The following is a 16,553-nucleotide window of genomic DNA, read 5'->3' on the forward strand; positions in this document are numbered from 1 at the left end:
GTTTCTGAGGAGCATGTGCATCGACGTCAAATGACCAAAAACGAGATTTCGCTAAAATCTTAATGTTTTTTTAATACTTTGAAGAAGCGATTTTTTTTAAAATGCGTTCGATAAAATCATTTTGTTATTCAAGCAAAATGAGTTTATTAAGATTTAACGAATTTTGTTGTTCAACGAAATACTTGAATGTTTGAAGAAAATGTTCGTTTTGAGCGAGCCAAGTCCGAGAGCGCAATCAGCGATTGGAAAGCCCCGAGAATTTCGAGAAGTAATTAGTTTATGCGGGTTCCGGCACGCAAAAATTCGAGCATGGCTTAACCGAGATTTAAGAATTTGAGTCTCTCAGTCGTGTGCCGCGTACTCGTCGCTCGTCGGGGTCGAAAATGTAAAAATCCGATAATTCAATACGAGCAGGAACAGAGTGCGAGGTAAATGGACGTCCGTACGTACGAGGGAGAAGTCGACATACCCGGAACTATCGGGAACAGAGTGCGTTACCGTCTGGAAGTGTCTTTCTCTGTTCTGGTCTTTCTCTTGCTCTCAAAGTCTCCGGGTGTCGAGGCTCGGGGGAGGTTTGGCGCGGGACAATGCCGGGCGGGCGTCGAGACGGCCGAGAGACGCCGACGACCTTCCCGCGTCGCGGCAACGATCGATCCCCAGAGAAATTCTCTCCGTCGCTCTCTTCGCGACAGAGAGACCGAGAAAATCGACTCGATGTCGTTCTCCTTCGAGTTTGTGCCCTTCCTCCGTTCGATTTTACAATCTTCGAGCGAAGCTGAGCGTTTCCACGGGGGGAGAAGAGAAAAGGAAAAAAAAAAGAGAGAATCGACGATCCATTGATTCGAGCACAGTGGCTGAGGCCTTCGGGCGGAATCTTCATTGAAAGAAACGATAAAAGTTGGTGAGCAAAAATGACGCTGAAGCTTGCAACGTTGGAGTCGAACGAAACGATGTAAAAAAGCCTCGATGATTCCAGAAATTTTTCTTCAATTTTCTTTCCTCTCGAATTTCCAATTCGTGGTTTTTCAACCCGCGCCTTCGTGACATAGAAAAATGGTCAATTGCAAATGTCCCCCCCCCCCCCCCCCCGCCCATTTCTTCGGACCGAACGCTGCAAACTTCAGCGTCGTTTGGACTCGATAGAATTGAACGATCGAACGAACTAGAGATTTTGGTCTCGAAGAACAAACTTCACAAAATCATTGTCCAACGGAAAGCCCGAGAAGAAAATGAATAGAGAAGATGGGAGAGAAAAACGAGTGACGGTGAGTGAAGCGCGGCACAAGGACAGATGAAAAAAGTGGCTGACAGAGGGAGCGAAGCAGCGAGCGCTGCCGTCGCTGCACTTTTGCCAATGATAGTTGGCGAGTGTGTCGGCGAGTACGTAAAAGTTGGTGGCGAGCAAGTGTGAGTGAGGACAACGTGAATACGGGTCAACGCGACCGGGGACCAGACGTTATCCTCTCTCGCTTTTTATTTCTCGAGTACACGCGAATCTCGATCTCTCGTGGACCGAGCGACGTGTACGCGAGGCAGCGACGGCAGCGGCCGAGTAGCCCCCCTTTCACTCTGCCCTCGACGACGTATGAGGGAAGCCACTGAAAAGAATAATGTTGCAACGAAATAATGCGGCTTATTATTTTCTAGGCGATAATTAGACTCGAGCTTGTTTATTCTTCGCAGTGATTTCGATTGCGGAACAACATTCGAGAATTCATTTTAGTATCGTATCGAAAAATAAAACGGCGCTTGAAGAAAAACCGAGTCTCGGAGCGCGGCGCTGAAGTTCGTACAAATGATGTAAAATACTCTCGAATAATTCTCGTAAATCTCCAAATTTTGCCGAATTAGCAGTTCGTAATGTTTCAACCTACACCGATGATTGGTGAAATAAAAAACAGGTGAATTGCGAATCTTCTTTCCTCCATTTCGTTGGACTCCGACGTTGCGAACTTCAGCGTCGTTCTCGGTGTCCCGAAACCTCTCGTGGCACGAATCTCATTGAAAATTTCGAAAATTCAATAAAAATCAAAGTACACGACAGGAAAGGAGAGAAACGAACGAGAGTGTAGCGAAGCTCAACCGGCTCAGCGCAATTGTACGAAATATTAAAATGCAAAGAGCAGATAAAAGATAAAAAGAAAGGCAGAGAAACGAACGAGGTTAGAAGGCTAATAAAAGCAGCCTGAAAACGTTGGGGTAAGCCTGGTGAAGCGGCTCCACGGTCGCTCTCTTCGATATTTTTCTCTCTGTTGGTCTCGCGGGTAGCGAAGCGAGCTACCCAGCCAGGATCTTCGACGAGGTGATTATTTATTCGCTGCCTCTTTTTCTCCACTTCACTTCGAAAAGGTCAATCAGCTCGTCGAGTTCTTCGGTTAGAGCGTTCTCTCGTCGAGTGTAAGCGTCACGGCGCTTTTTTTCGACCTCTTCTCGTAGTAGCTTTTATTATTTCATTAGAACGAATCGGGGCGCGAATGGCTGGACGATTACAAATTCATAATTGGTAGCCCGCGAGGAGTCTCGATCTTGGAGAACGAGCCGAATCGAGATTCGCTACTTTTTCGTCCACGTGGGAGGAGGAATAACCTTGACGAATCGTTCTGCACGGAGAGAATTATGTGAAAAATTACCGTCCGTAACGATAGTGCGGTGACAAGAAAAATTTAATTTTTCTATACAATAATATTCATTGTTCGAAATAGGAAATTTTACGGGAGTATGCCTAAAAGTATGTCCAAAAGACTGATTAAAGGTGTCATACTTTTGAAGAATACTTCGATAATTATTTCGAAATATTACATGAGCGTCACGGTAAATTTTACTGCGCTGCACTGTGTCAACATTTTCGTACGAATGTTTATGCCAGGATGCGGCGATAATATGACGCTGAAGTTTCCAACGTTGTAGTCCAACGAAATGATCTAAAAAAACTCTCAAATAATTCCAGTAAATCTCCAATTTTCTTCCCTGCCGAATTTCCAATTCGTCATTTTTCAAGCCACATCAATAATTCGTGAAATAAAAAAATAATGAGTTATAAATCTTTTTTTCGTTCATTTCGTTGAACTCTAACTTTGCAAACTTCCGTATCGTGCGATAATAGGGACATGGCACGACGCTAAGTTTGCATCGTTGGACGAAAAACAGATTTGTAATGCACCAATTTTTTATTTCACGAATCATTGGTGCAGGCTAAAAACCTACGAGTTGCAAATTGGGCAGGTAACAGAATTGGAGAATTACTGGAATTGTTGGAGAGTTTTTTCACGTCACTTCGTTGGACGTTGCAAACTTCAGTGCCATCGTGGCAGGGATTATGTTATTGCTAAATCAGCCTGTTTCTCCGTCGTTTTTATATGCTCAGCCCTTTGTCGAAGTGTGTAAATCACGATTTAGTGTGCTACGGAATTCGGAAGCGAGTGACTGGGCCAAAGACATTTTACCGTGATGCAGGGTAAAATGAACTAAAACTTTTGTAAATTTTTGTATACGTACCGTAAATTTCACAATCTGCAATAATCTGCTATAATAAAACTGAAAATTCCGGAAAATATTGAAAACTTTACAGTGCGTTACAGGAATGAATATTTTTTCGTTAATTTGTCTCCGCAGTAAAGCACATCGGTTAAATATTTTACAGTGGATTTCGCGCTCGACATCACCGTTTAATTCTCTCCGTGTGCCGATCGCAATGGTCGTTTTTTCATTGCCCGTAAAGGATAATCGGATCCGCACGAAAATCCTAAAAATCGATTCTTCGCTCGACAAACTTCGTTCACGATTGTCGGATTTCGTTGCGTTTCATCGCGAATGACACGAGGCCAAATTCGAATACGCGGATACTATTTCGGAATAAATTATATCCGACGATATACCGTTGTGCCGGGCACCGGGACACCGCGCCGTTCGAAGCGATTCCCTCAACCGGAGCCTCAAACGTCCTCGTAGAATCGAGTTTTTTCGTTTGTTAATCCAGCGTAGAATTTGACGGTATCTCGCGGGTGATCTCAGGCCCGTTCGTGCAGGGCTATTAATCGAGTGTCGCTGCCGTTCCCCATTCCATCGTCTTCTCGAGTCTCTTTCGTACCGGTGACTTTTCTACGATTTTGAGGTCGAAAATTCAAATTTTTTTAAGGGGGGCGCCGCGTCAATGTTGCGATAGAAAAGCAGGAGATTGACGGCTTCGAAGACCTGCGACGAGTGCAGCGTCCGGTTTTTCTAGCCACGCTTTTCCTCTCTCTCTCTCCCTTGCTGCCTTCGTGGCACGGTCGATAATTCCCGTTAATCGAGACCGATAATCGTTTCTCTTGAAATATTAACGAGACGAAATAAAAAAGTTGTGAATGAAGAGTAGATCGATTTACGAATTTTAAGGGCGTTCCCGCTGTCCGAAATGTTAATAAAATCGTCAGCTCCGCCGGAAACGAATGAAAAACTGGGGGGTGCCCGAAGATTTGGAATGTTTAAATCACTCAAAAAAGTACGTTTTTCGTTTGGAGAGCGAAACGGCATGGAACCTTTTCTCGGATGTTGGGAGCGACGTTGCCCAGAGGCGATCTGGCAACCAGTTTCGAATTACGTATGCACGAATATTCCGATTTCTATGGGCGATCAGCAACTTTTCGAAGACATTATTTTGTTCCCTCGAGAAAAACGTTCGTTAGACCCAAAGCACATGGAGGTGAAAAAAAACGAAGAAACAGAGAGAAAGTAGTGGACTTTGAGTGTACGCTTTTTCGAATACGGTACACTCGCTACCCTCGTAAATTATCAAGGTCATTGACTCGCCGGTTCCAGCGAATAAATAAATTCCAGCCTCTCGCGGAATGGCTAGTCCGACGACCAATTTATTCCGTCCCTGTGCAATTAAAACTCGAAACATTTTTATTCACTTATTTTACAATTCCGGAATGGAGGAATAGTGACGTGCAATATAAAAGCGATTTACGTTGCCATGAGTGTCCTTGAAGCCGGGAAAAATCTTCACGGATAAAGTAGATCGCGGTGCTTGGAAATAAAAGCGAATAAAATTCGTGAGAAACATTTTTCGCCTCCAGATAATTCGTTGAACGTTGATCGACTCATAGGAATTAAAATTTGAGCCTGAAAATGGATATTTTGTGTTAAATTTGAAAGAAAAGTACGAAGAAGCGACAAGAGTGCCACGGGAGCCGGTGTCGAGCGCTCTCGTAGAAATAATCCATGGGGAAGGCCGAGAGATGGCGCCACAGTAGGGTGGGAGCGCGCGCGCCGCACCCGATAGATTTGCCGAGGCGCCGCGCTCGCGTTTATTACGGAATTCCTGTAATTGTCGGAGCGCTCTAGGAATTCCACATCTCCTTGATTTAAAAGACTGGTAAACACGTAGAAAACACGAAACGCACGGTTCGTTAGAGAGAAGCAAATGATTCGGTTTGTTTACCGATGAGAACAATTTCAGTCGGTGGAAAACGTTTGCGAGCGGAGCTCACAAACCTGCGTTAACGTCGACATTCGTTTGTTTAGCCGGACGCTTGGCGCGGGGACGAGCGGTTTCAAGAATTTCGTGTTCACTCGTTTCCACGGCTGTGAAAAATTTGGGTGGGGATCAAATGTTGGAATGACTAAAATTTCGAACAGCTAGAATCTCGAGTTTATAAACTTCGAATGATAATATGAAGACAGATAGATTCGACTAGAGGTTTGAATGCCGAAAATAAATAAAGCAGAAACTGCAAGGTTCGAAGCACGTTTACATCGAAAATAGAATGTAACAATCGCCCATAGGACGATGACTAAAATATCGATTTTTCAAAAATTCGACTATCACGCTTTCGATTCATAAATTACTACAGTCAGCGATACTGTGAAAATTCACAATTTTGAAAATATAATAACGAAAGACCAAATATTACTGAGGTTGAAATAATGAAACAGCAAAAAGTCGAACAGTCAAAATAGCGAAACGTTAGAAAGTCGATCGATCAAAATAAAAAAATGCAGCGGATCTCCAAATACACGCGTCTCACTCACTCGCTTACTCAGAACGGTGATCTCCAATTTTAAACATCGCCATTTTGACTTTCGCCTTTTCGAGCTATCGCTATTCTGCATATCTAAGTTTTATAGGCTCGAAAAATTCACTTTCGATTTTTTGCTACTCTATATTCTGGTCTGTCTGTAAAACAATTACTCTCCATTTTGAATTCGAAAATATGAACTTTTGACATTCGGATGGTCTGTTAAAATTGCATTCGAAATGAAAACTATTGAAATATATATTTTCGGGTAAATACGAATTCAAAGAAGGAATTTTTAACCCTACACCTCATGTGCCTTTTTTCATACCCTCAACCTCATGACCGGGGTTCGAACGCACCCCACTTTTTTTCTGCTTATAAATCCGGTCCTACGATGCTAAACTGACTTTATCCTACACCATTTTCTTCGTTTTTTTATAACGAAAAGAATGATGTACGATAAAACTAATTTCAATTGAATTTATATATAAAAAAAATCCGTCGATAATCATTCGATAATGTCGCTTGTTGGGACAGGAGCGTAGTTTGAAGTTCGCGTGGGGTGTGCTCACACCCCAGTCATGCGTTCTAGGGTTAATTAAACACACAATCTGCTGAATAGTCGATCGGGAATAAGAATTTCGAATTACTTATTTTTCTCCAAACTGATATAACAACTTTTAAAATTTCGAAATATCGACCGTTCTACAATTCAGTTATTCAACATATTGAACCCCACCCAAAAACTTCATTCGTTTTGTCACGAGTGTGGAAACATTTTTGACGTTTTCAACCGCAAGGAACCTCGCTGTGTGGATGTTCGACCAGTGCTCGGGCGCAAATAAGCACGATGGGAAACGTTAACATGAAAAGTAATCGAAATTGTGAAAAAGTAGTTATCGGCTCGTTTCCTCCTTTCCGATTCCAATCGGTTGGACTCGTGATGTATCGGATGCGTGTGTATTTATAGGGACTCGCTGGTAAGCTCACTTGGCCGTGTTAATTATTCATCTGGAATTACGAAGCTCATTTGCGCGGGAAAAACAGGGAAAAAAGGTCGAAGCAAAAAAAATGAGCGGACAAGTTTTACAGCGACGCTTAGAAACGTCGCTATTCGTTCAGGAATAATGTCTTGACAGATTCATTACGGAGCCTGCATAATATCGAAGAGCATCGGAAACTGCAGCTCGCGCGAGTGCTCTAAATTGAGAGCATTAATCATCGGTATCTGATTACGGATGCTGTGGAAAATCGTGGCAAAATACTCGGTTTCCAACCCGATCTGAATTGGAAACTCGGTTTTTGCACGTTTTTCATTATAGTGTGAATTTTCAATCGTTCCTGTATCTTCATTGTTATTATTTTATCGCTTCTGAATAAAAGCGTATGCGCCGAGAGCAAAGAGATTCGGAAGGTCACGACGAAGGATCTGCAGGCGAGAATTGAAAAACGATTAACGAAAAAAAAAAAAAAGAAAAAACGGGTAGCGAGAGTTCGTCTCGCAAGATCATACAAAAGACGGGCGCGTCTGGCAAGGTCAACAGCCAATAAATATCGCTCGAACTTTCGGTTGCGAAGAGTTTTCTTCTATTCCGTTTTATCACGATTCGTTTGAGTCGAGCACGATCGACCACGTGTCTTATTCTCATCGATCGAAATATATCGTTCTCACAGATGAGTGAAGTCATTTGAAAACCGTCGCATGAGCATTTTCGGCTTGAAAAACCACGAAAAAGAAAATATCGAGGAACCCCAAATTTGGTAATTTGTTTGCGGCGTGCGAGCGAGCACGGACGCGCTGTGACGTCAATGACGGAGAGCAAAGTTTTGAGGCTTTCTGTAGAAGAACAAAGTTCTCTTACCGCCCCTCGTCGAACGTGCAAACTTCTCAGTTTAGAGACCGACACACAACGAAAAATGGAACGAGAAAGAGCGAGGACAAAGCTCGAATTTGGATAAGATGGCGACGAAAATTCCAAACGCTTGCTGGCCACATTTATTTTGACAAAATAAAACGAAGATAAAAAATAAACGCGTGGTTTTAGGGCTCGAAACGGGAGAATACATGACAGAGGGCAAAAGGTCGAGCTCGTATTATCTTTACGAGTATCGTAAGGGACAATGGCTGGCATGACAGCGAGAGATGACGATTCGCACGTCATTTTCTCTCGTATCTACAACTTGTTGATACTTTTCGTGTTCCCCAGCAGATGTCGAGAATGACCGGATCGTGTCTCTTTCGTAAATTCGTACACGCGCGGAGCGACACCCTAGCTGTCCCTCTCCCTTCTCTTTTCTTTCTCTCTGCATTCTTTGACGCGAACGCAATCTCGGAGGGGAAAAGAAACAAATATATATATCGCTATGCAAACACGATTGACGCACGAATTTACGTGCCTTTTTATTCTATTGATTTCGGACTCGTAAATATCGAGCAGTGCGATTCTTTTACATTCATTTTCGCTCTTGTTCACGGGGAGAATGAATTTTAAAAAATGTCAAAAATTTACGAATTAAGATGTGACAATTGCCGGAAAAAAAAATTAAGCTAAAATTCAAACTTAAATACGAAAATCGTTGATTGGATTTCGGTTGGATGAAAATTAACTTTTCTGAAAATTTCTTCATTCAAATAGTATCAGAAGCTGCGAAGCGAAGGCAAAGCTCTTAAAAAACTTCGTTCGATATAGAAGGAATACATTTTCGGTAGCGGAATGTGTGACTGGAGAAAAATAATGAGGAAGGATCGGTGAAGGATCGTTGAATCGTCGACTCGACAGATGTTTCAAAAGTTTCGGGGGAATATATCTTACGGGAAGAGTGAGTGGCGGGAGTGTATAAGCGAAAAACGAGCGCGGGAGGAACGTAGAGGTGAAGGAAAGAGAAAGAGAATACAAGAGGCCAGAGGGGGAGAGCGGATTTCACGTTTTTCAACGAGAGAAAGCTCTTAGAAGAGAAGTGTAGCACAAACGAGCCCACAAACAGCATCCTGCATTTATACATGTATTATTCTGCGAAAATATCTCAAAGAATCCATCCCAAATTCGAATTTCTTGCCTTCATCCCTCGTTCGTCCAATGAAATTTTCATACTTGAATATTTTTTCGATTTTCCTTTTCTTTGCAACGAAAAGTCAATTTTTAGCTACTTTTGATATAACATTGTTTCGTTACTCGTAATAAAAGATGGTCGAGAAAGCGTTTAAATTAATTTTATTACGAACGATTTGTTATCACCAAAGTCGTCTTACGCTGAATTTGATAAAAATCATCGTAACATTACTCGAAAATCGTATGCCTCATCTTTAGCCTCAAATCACGTTGGAATGTAAAATTAATGATTAATAAATATAAAATGATGTAAATCTTTCAGATTGGAATATAAAAAAAGGCACGTCTGTCGAGAAATTTCGAAGCGATTTCACTGCTTCGCCTCGTTTTCTTCTTTTTGCCGCATTTGTTTCGGGGACACGAAACTTGAGGTTATGTGTACGCTTCGATTTGTTCCCGAAAGAAAAAGCAGTCGAAATATTTTAATATAGAACAGTGGCATTACGTAACGTGCAAGAAAACACGAAGGTACATGGCCAAAAAAATCCAGCAGAGTTTTATTCATTATTCGAATATGATGAAAATTGGAAAATAAAAAAAACTTGTCGCGCGACGTTCCAAACGATCGAAAAGAACAGAAGAACGGGGGAATGAAGCACCTTGAGGGAACTCGGAATTAATTTTGAAGTATTCGTTGAGAAGAATCTTCGATCCAGAAAGGTCAGGAGATTTCATAAGCTTAATGTATAAGCTAATAGAAGCAGCAGCACGGGAAGGCAAAAAGCGAAAAGTAAAAAAGTCAGTGATTTCTGGAAGCTCGGTTAGTCTGTACGAAAGGCGAAGAAGAAAATTGCCTGACAGGGAGACTGACACGACCCGTTGGATTACGTAATGTCGTTGTCAAACCGCGCACACAGACCTAACTCGAATCCGTTCCGTCTGGTGGAACGAAAAGAAGAAAAAATCGAGATAGAGATAGAGATAGAGATAAGGAGAGTGAAAAAGAAAACGTTCCTAACCTCACTTTTCGTGCGAGAGCGTGTATTAGCAATGTGGAAGACAAAAAACGCGTGAATACACGCGGTTCGAGTCTCGAGCATATGACGATTTGTCTGGCCGTTGAGACAATAATATTTTTCATATTTTTCGCGGATCAACGGAGATTGTCGTAAAAAAAATATGCAGGAGTGTCAAGTAAGATTGGAAGATTGTATTTACGTTGAGGAATTTTTGTTAGCGATGATACTTTGGCAAATAAAGAAGAAAATATGGCCCGAAAGATTGGTGAAAATTGCATGAACATCGGTGCACACTCAGGCACGCACACACGCGCACGCATTGGCTCGGTGGCGCCGATTAACGAGGAGAAGGGGCAAGGCGACACACTCGCGTTTCAACGGCTACCGATGGTTACTCTTTTCTTTTTTTTTTTCTTTTTTTTCATAATTCGTTACACCGTTTTTTCTTTTGGTAGGGGTGAATTTTGGAAAAAAATTTAGTACTCACCCCGTTGCGTAGAAAATCCTCGATGGCACGTTGCGCCGAGTCGGTAAGTTTCACGAAAATAAGGGATTTATTCTCAGGAAAATTGCTGTGCGATGACAAACCATACTGGACACCTGCCACCAGCGCCGCCATTTCTATCTCGGTTCTCTCACGCCGAAGACCAGCTGACGTCGGCTAGTCAAATGAAACACTTTTTTTTCTCTCGTTTTTGCTTTGCGTTCTTTCTTTTTATGTATTTTTTGAAATTCCGCCCTTTGATTCAATCCCAGACAGGGAAATCCGCTAGTTTCTTTCTCCAATTGCACGCGCGTTATCTCGCGTTTCTCGACACAGATTCACTCGCGTTTCTTTTCTTCTTATAATTCACGATTTTTTCGCGCACACAGTTGGAAATGTAAAACCAAAGGAAACAAAAAACATCACTTCGATACGCACCACCCGTCGTAGAAACTCGCGCCCGACCTGCCCTCGCTCCTGTCCTTTATTCCACCAACAAAAAATAACAAAAAATAAACAACAACACACGAACCTCTCCACACACCCTCGATTACATATTTTCAAACCCGCCGCACCGGAATTTCATTTCGTACTACGTTTTTCTCTCAATTTCCTTTTTCTTGTTCCCCAAGAAAGAAAAAGAGTGAGAGAGAGAGAAAGAAAGAGAGAGAGAGAGAAAGAGAGAGCGAGCGCAATACACGAAACGACCGCCTGTCGTTGGTAAGAAAACTAATACAACTACACTGTCGAACGGGCCACCTGGTGGGCGGGGCTTCCCAGCCACGCGAACCGTCGAGTGGGGGAAACCCTTGCACGCTCGGCCCCGACACACCAACAGCAGCGACCTCCTCTGTCCGAGTCTACTGACTCACTGACGAACTGACGAGCATCGACCCATTCAGCCGAGCCCCGAGACTTGACACTAGAGACCTCCCGCATCGAATCTTCGCAACCGGCGACTAAATCCCCATGTATATCTATATACACATGCCGCAATTATTTTTTTTCCGTACATTATTTTTATCGTCTACTTATTGCCGTGAACAATGTTCGATTTTCCAATCAAAAAACCAAATCTCGTTCCACGTCTTCTGTTCTTCGCACCACTATACTATTAGCCCTAATTTTTATATTTCATTTCATGGTTCCTTGATTCGTTTTGTCTAGTCGGGGATATATAGACCTGCCACTCGACGTACACCCGACGTCCGTGCGGACTGCGGAGTTCTCGCTCGCCACTACGCCAATCAAGTTTTGTTCAATCCGCGGATAATACATGTTAATAATCATCCGATGATTTTACCCGGATTACTGCAAATTCAGCTTTCATTTTCATTCGTTCGGATATATTTGTTTTTTGTCTTCTAATCGCTAATTATTATTTATGAACAAAACGTAATTTTTTCTAGTATGATTACAAAAAATGTCGGTATTGTTGAATTCTTTACCAGACGAGAAACTCGCCGTTAATTGCGTGACCTGACCTGACTGGATTTATTCAACAGGAATTATACACATTTCTTTTCGTATTATTAAATTTAATGTTCAAGATTATCTTCTCATTGTATGGGAAGGGAATGTATTAATAATAAATCACGTAGGTTAAAATCTCCCATATTTTATTACATCTCAACGAGGATAGAAATTAATATCACATGTAAGCACGTAGCGTGTGTACAAAAAGGAAATAAAAGACCAGGGATTTCTCTCGAGTTTGTGTATTTTCTTTTAATCAATGACTGAATATACTTTGTATCGGTGCAATTATTTCCGTAGAAAAAATTAATTACGAGAGATTCTAAGGTTTTAAAGACCTCCGCGAAGTCGGAGAACAAGATGGAGAGTAGATTCTTTTTGAATGTTGTAGTCATTGAGCGTGCGGCCATCTTCGAGCTGTTTTCCTGCAAAGATTAACCTCTGCTGGTCTGGAGGAATTCCTTCCTTGTCTTGGATTTTAGCTTTAACGTTCTCAATCGTATCCGAAGCTTCGACTTCCAGAGTGATGGTTTTGCCAGTGAGAGTTTTTACGAAAATCTGCATTCCTCCTCTCAGTCGAAGAACTAAATGGAGGGTTGATTCTTTCTGGATATTGTAGTCGGAAAGGGTGCGACCATCCTCCAACTGCTTACCCGCAAAGATCAACCTCTGCTGATCAGGTGGAATTCCTTCCTTGTCTTGGATTTTGGCCTTAACATTTTCAATTGTGTCCGCTGCTTCTACTTCCAAAGTGATAGTCTTGCCGGTAAGAGTTTTTACAAAAATTTGCATGCCTCCTCTAAGACGAAGAACGAGATGGAGGGTAGACTCTTTCTGGATATTGTAGTCGGAAAGTGTGCGACCATCTTCCAATTGTTTACCAGCAAAAATCAACCTCTGTTGATCAGGCGGGATTCCCTCTTTGTCTTGGATCTTAGCTTTAACATTTTCAATCGTGTCCGATGCCTCAACCTCCAACGTAATGGTCTTGCCAGTCAAAGTTTTTACAAAAATTTGCATGCCTCCTCTAAGACGAAGGACGAGATGGAGGGTAGACTCCTTCTGGATATTGTAGTCGGAAAGTGTGCGACCATCTTCCAATTGTTTACCTGCGAAGATCAACCTCTGCTGGTCTGGAGGAATTCCTTCTTTGTCTTGGATCTTAGCTTTAACATTTTCAATCGTGTCTGATGCTTCTACTTCCAAAGTGATAGTCTTGCCGGTAAGAGTTTTTACAAAAATCTGCATGCCTCCTCTAAGACGAAGGACGAGATGGAGGGTAGACTCCTTCTGGATATTGTAGTCGGAAAGTGTGCGACCATCTTCCAATTGTTTACCTGCGAAGATCAACCTCTGCTGGTCTGGAGGAATTCCTTCTTTGTCTTGGATCTTAGCTTTAACATTTTCAATCGTGTCTGATGCTTCTACTTCCAAAGTGATAGTCTTGCCGGTAAGAGTTTTTACAAAAATCTGCATGCCTCCTCTAAGACGAAGGACGAGATGGAGGGTAGACTCCTTCTGGATATTGTAGTCGGAAAGTGTGCGACCATCTTCCAATTGTTTACCTGCGAAGATTAACCTCTGCTGGTCTGGAGGAATTCCCTCCTTGTCTTGAATCTTAGCTTTAACATTTTCAATTGTGTCCGAAGCTTCGACTTCCAGAGTAATGGTCTTGCCAGTGAGAGTTTTCACGAAAATCTGCATTCCTCCTCTCAGACGAAGAACGAGATGAAGTGTCGATTCCTTCTGGATATTGTAGTCGGAAAGTGTGCGACCATCCTCCAACTGCTTGCCCGCAAAGATCAACCTCTGCTGGTCTGGAGGAATTCCTTCCTTGTCTTGGATCTTAGCTTTAACATTTTCAATTGTGTCCGATGCTTCGACTTCCAGAGTAATGGTCTTGCCAGTGAGAGTTTTCACGAAAATCTGCATTCCTCCTCTCAGACGAAGAACGAGATGAAGTGTCGATTCCTTCTGGATATTGTAGTCGGAAAGTGTGCGACCATCTTCCAATTGTTTACCAGCAAAAATCAACCTCTGTTGATCAGGCGGGATTCCCTCTTTGTCTTGGATCTTAGCTTTAACATTTTCAATCGTGTCTGATGCTTCTACTTCCAAAGTGATAGTCTTGCCGGTAAGAGTTTTTACAAAAATTTGCATGCCTCCTCTAAGACGAAGGACGAGATGGAGGGTAGACTCCTTCTGGATATTGTAGTCGGAAAGTGTGCGACCATCTTCCAATTGTTTACCTGCGAAGATTAACCTCTGCTGGTCTGGAGGAATTCCCTCCTTGTCTTGAATCTTAGCTTTAACATTTTCAATTGTGTCCGATGCTTCTACTTCCAAAGTAATGGTCTTGCCGGTAAGAGTTTTTACGAAAATTTGCATGCCTCCTCTAAGACGGAGGACAAGATGAAGGGTAGACTCCTTCTGAATGTTGTAATCTGAAAGGGTACGTCCATCCTCCAATTGTTTACCAGCAAAAATCAACCTCTGTTGATCAGGCGGGATTCCTTCCTTGTCCTGAATTTTGGCTTTAACATTTTCAATGGTGTCCGATGCCTCAACCTCCAACGTAATGGTCTTGCCAGTCAAAGTTTTTACAAAGATCTGCATGGTTGTCTGTAAAAAGTTAAAAATATGTTGACATTCTTTCAAAATTAAATGGAATATGGCTTTGAATGGTGAAATTAGATATTTGTTTGACAAGTTTCATAACAATTCAATTCGTTCCATTTTTCAAGTACAAAGTTTATTTGGTGTTACTCCAAGAAATGAGAGTTGGAAAATGTCATGATATACGCGTGATCTATTGAAAGTTTTAAAAAACTCATATTCAGATGCATTATGACTTGTCTGCGTATGGATAAACTGGAGATGTACAGAAAATTAATTTAGTCTCAATTGGATATAAAATACATCTCTTGTTGAATAATAATTCGACTCGTCATTGTAAATGAATGGTTCTTGCAATCATACGATGACTCATGACTCCCATTTTATATCGACAAAACGACGCAGTAACGCCACGCGATAAAACAATGCTTACATATAATTCGCAGAATGAACTGATAATAATTTACTAAATGAAATTCAAACAAATGTACAAGGTTTTATGGAAGACGAGAAGCAAATAATGTTAATCCAATTTAGTAGAAGCATTAGATATTTTCGAGCAATGGCGGACGATCGATATCGTCGTTGAGGGCAAGACTGAGACAAAGGAATCCAGACTCGACTGGAAAAAAAATGGTTCTCAAAAGGTTTTGTTCAATGGTCATTATTTTGATGAATAATAACCATGAAATCTCCAATGCATTTAGATTCAATGTATTTGAAGGATTGTTCGAAAATACAGTGGACGGAGACAAAAAAATCTGACTAGGAGTGAAGGAAAGCATGATTACAGAAATCAAGAGTGCTCGATAAGATACAAAAAGTCGTAAATAATGGAACAAAACTAAAGAATAATAAATACCTTTGTGTAGCTTTTCTTTTAGTCCAGAACGTTCTCAAAATGGCTAACACTTGGTTTGAGTTTTTCTTCTCTAAAACGCAGTAGAGATGCTTCTTACTGAAGAGCTCGTATGCGACTGAGTTGTAAGGCGCCTCCGCTCTTACTTATAGTGCAGGATGGAATGACACAGCGAATGACGCGTAATTGGTCGACAGATTTAGAGGAGGCCTCTGATTGGATTTGACTCAAGTTTACGTCACAAACTGATTGCTGACGTTGCCGTATTTCATTGGTTCCTATCGCAGAACAAAGGTATCGCTCGCAACATTTTGTCAACTAATTTGTACAGTTCTCACACCTTATTAATTTCGATAAATGTACGAAAATTTACTGATTTCAATTATCGACAAATCGCTTTTTGGCTCTTTTCTGTTTTTATTTTTGGGTATACCCTATTTTTACGACAAAATCTAGGTGGCGTTTGAAATATTTTGTTTGATATTTCGAACAAAAGAAGCAGCTGCTATGATACGACTTTTCGTATATCGATTACTTCCTGGAACGCCAGAGCTGCGATTAAACTTTTAGCGAAGCTTCGTTTCCACTGTCATGCCAACGAGAATGTTCTAGAAAACGCTCGGAAAATTTTGTATAGTCACGAATCTAATTTCGGACATGATTTCCTGACGCAATCATCAACCATTGAAAGAAAGTTTTTTTTCTAACATACGATTTATGTAGAAATTCGTTTCGATATGCTCATTTCTTCGATAAAGTTCTAAATCAGCAGGTACTCCGGTATCATTATGAATTTTTTTAAGTCAAGATTTCCACGTTTTTTATGCAGTTCTTAAACAAAACTTTCTTTTTTAGAACAAATAATTTCCAATGTTCAATATTGTAATGCGAATGACGGAAACAAGACTGAGGTGAGAAATTGGGAAATGGATTGAAAGGAAAAATTGGTTGTTGCAGAAAATGACGTAATAAATTAGTATGAATAAATTTATTCATATAATTGGAATACATTTTTTTACGTACAAACATCTCTATACATAATTCGTTCTC

The 16,553-nt window shown here is 41.4% G+C and overlaps 2 protein-coding genes across 3 annotated transcripts in view; both read right to left on the bottom strand.

The window, feature by feature from the left end:
* Su(Tpl) (Suppressor of Triplolethal) overlaps nucleotides 1-11,516 on the bottom strand; it is a 57,407-nt gene extending 45,891 nt beyond the window's left edge. Inside the window, exons 1-2 of one of the 2 annotated variants that reach the window (XM_043420909.1) lie at nucleotides 11,312-11,516; nucleotides 10,556-11,034 (exon numbers count right to left, since the gene is read on the bottom strand). In XM_043420909.1, the coding sequence (XP_043276844.1) occupies nucleotides 10,556-10,687 (132 nt within the window). In that variant the 5' untranslated portion in view covers nucleotides 10,688-11,034; nucleotides 11,312-11,516. Of the gene's footprint in view, nucleotides 1-10,555; nucleotides 11,035-11,127 lie in introns of both variants that reach the window. The other variant, XM_043420908.1, reaches the window with a different exon arrangement.
* Nucleotides 11,517-12,150: 634 nt separating this feature from the next.
* Nucleotides 12,151-15,664, bottom strand: Ubi-p63E (Polyubiquitin-63E). Its single transcript, XM_043420910.1, has 2 exons — nucleotides 15,507-15,664; nucleotides 12,151-14,650 (listed from the first exon to the last, which is right to left on the bottom strand). The coding sequence occupies exon 2, from the start codon at nucleotides 14,642-14,644 to the stop codon at nucleotides 12,359-12,361; it is 2,286 nt and encodes a 761-aa protein (XP_043276845.1). The 5' UTR covers nucleotides 14,645-14,650; nucleotides 15,507-15,664; the 3' UTR covers nucleotides 12,151-12,358.
* Between the last annotated feature and the right edge of the window lie 889 nt (nucleotides 15,665-16,553).

Source organism: Venturia canescens, chromosome 6, assembly GCF_019457755.1.
Source record: "Venturia canescens isolate UGA chromosome 6, ASM1945775v1, whole genome shotgun sequence".
In the NCBI taxonomy this organism is placed as follows: Eukaryota; Metazoa; Arthropoda; class Insecta; order Hymenoptera; family Ichneumonidae; genus Venturia; species Venturia canescens.

What these genes read in the sequence shown, in the direction of transcription:
- Ubi-p63E (XM_043420910.1), bottom strand. Translation starts at nt 14,644, where the DNA reads ATGCAGATCTTTGTAAAAACTTTGACTGGCAAGACCATTACGTTGGAG.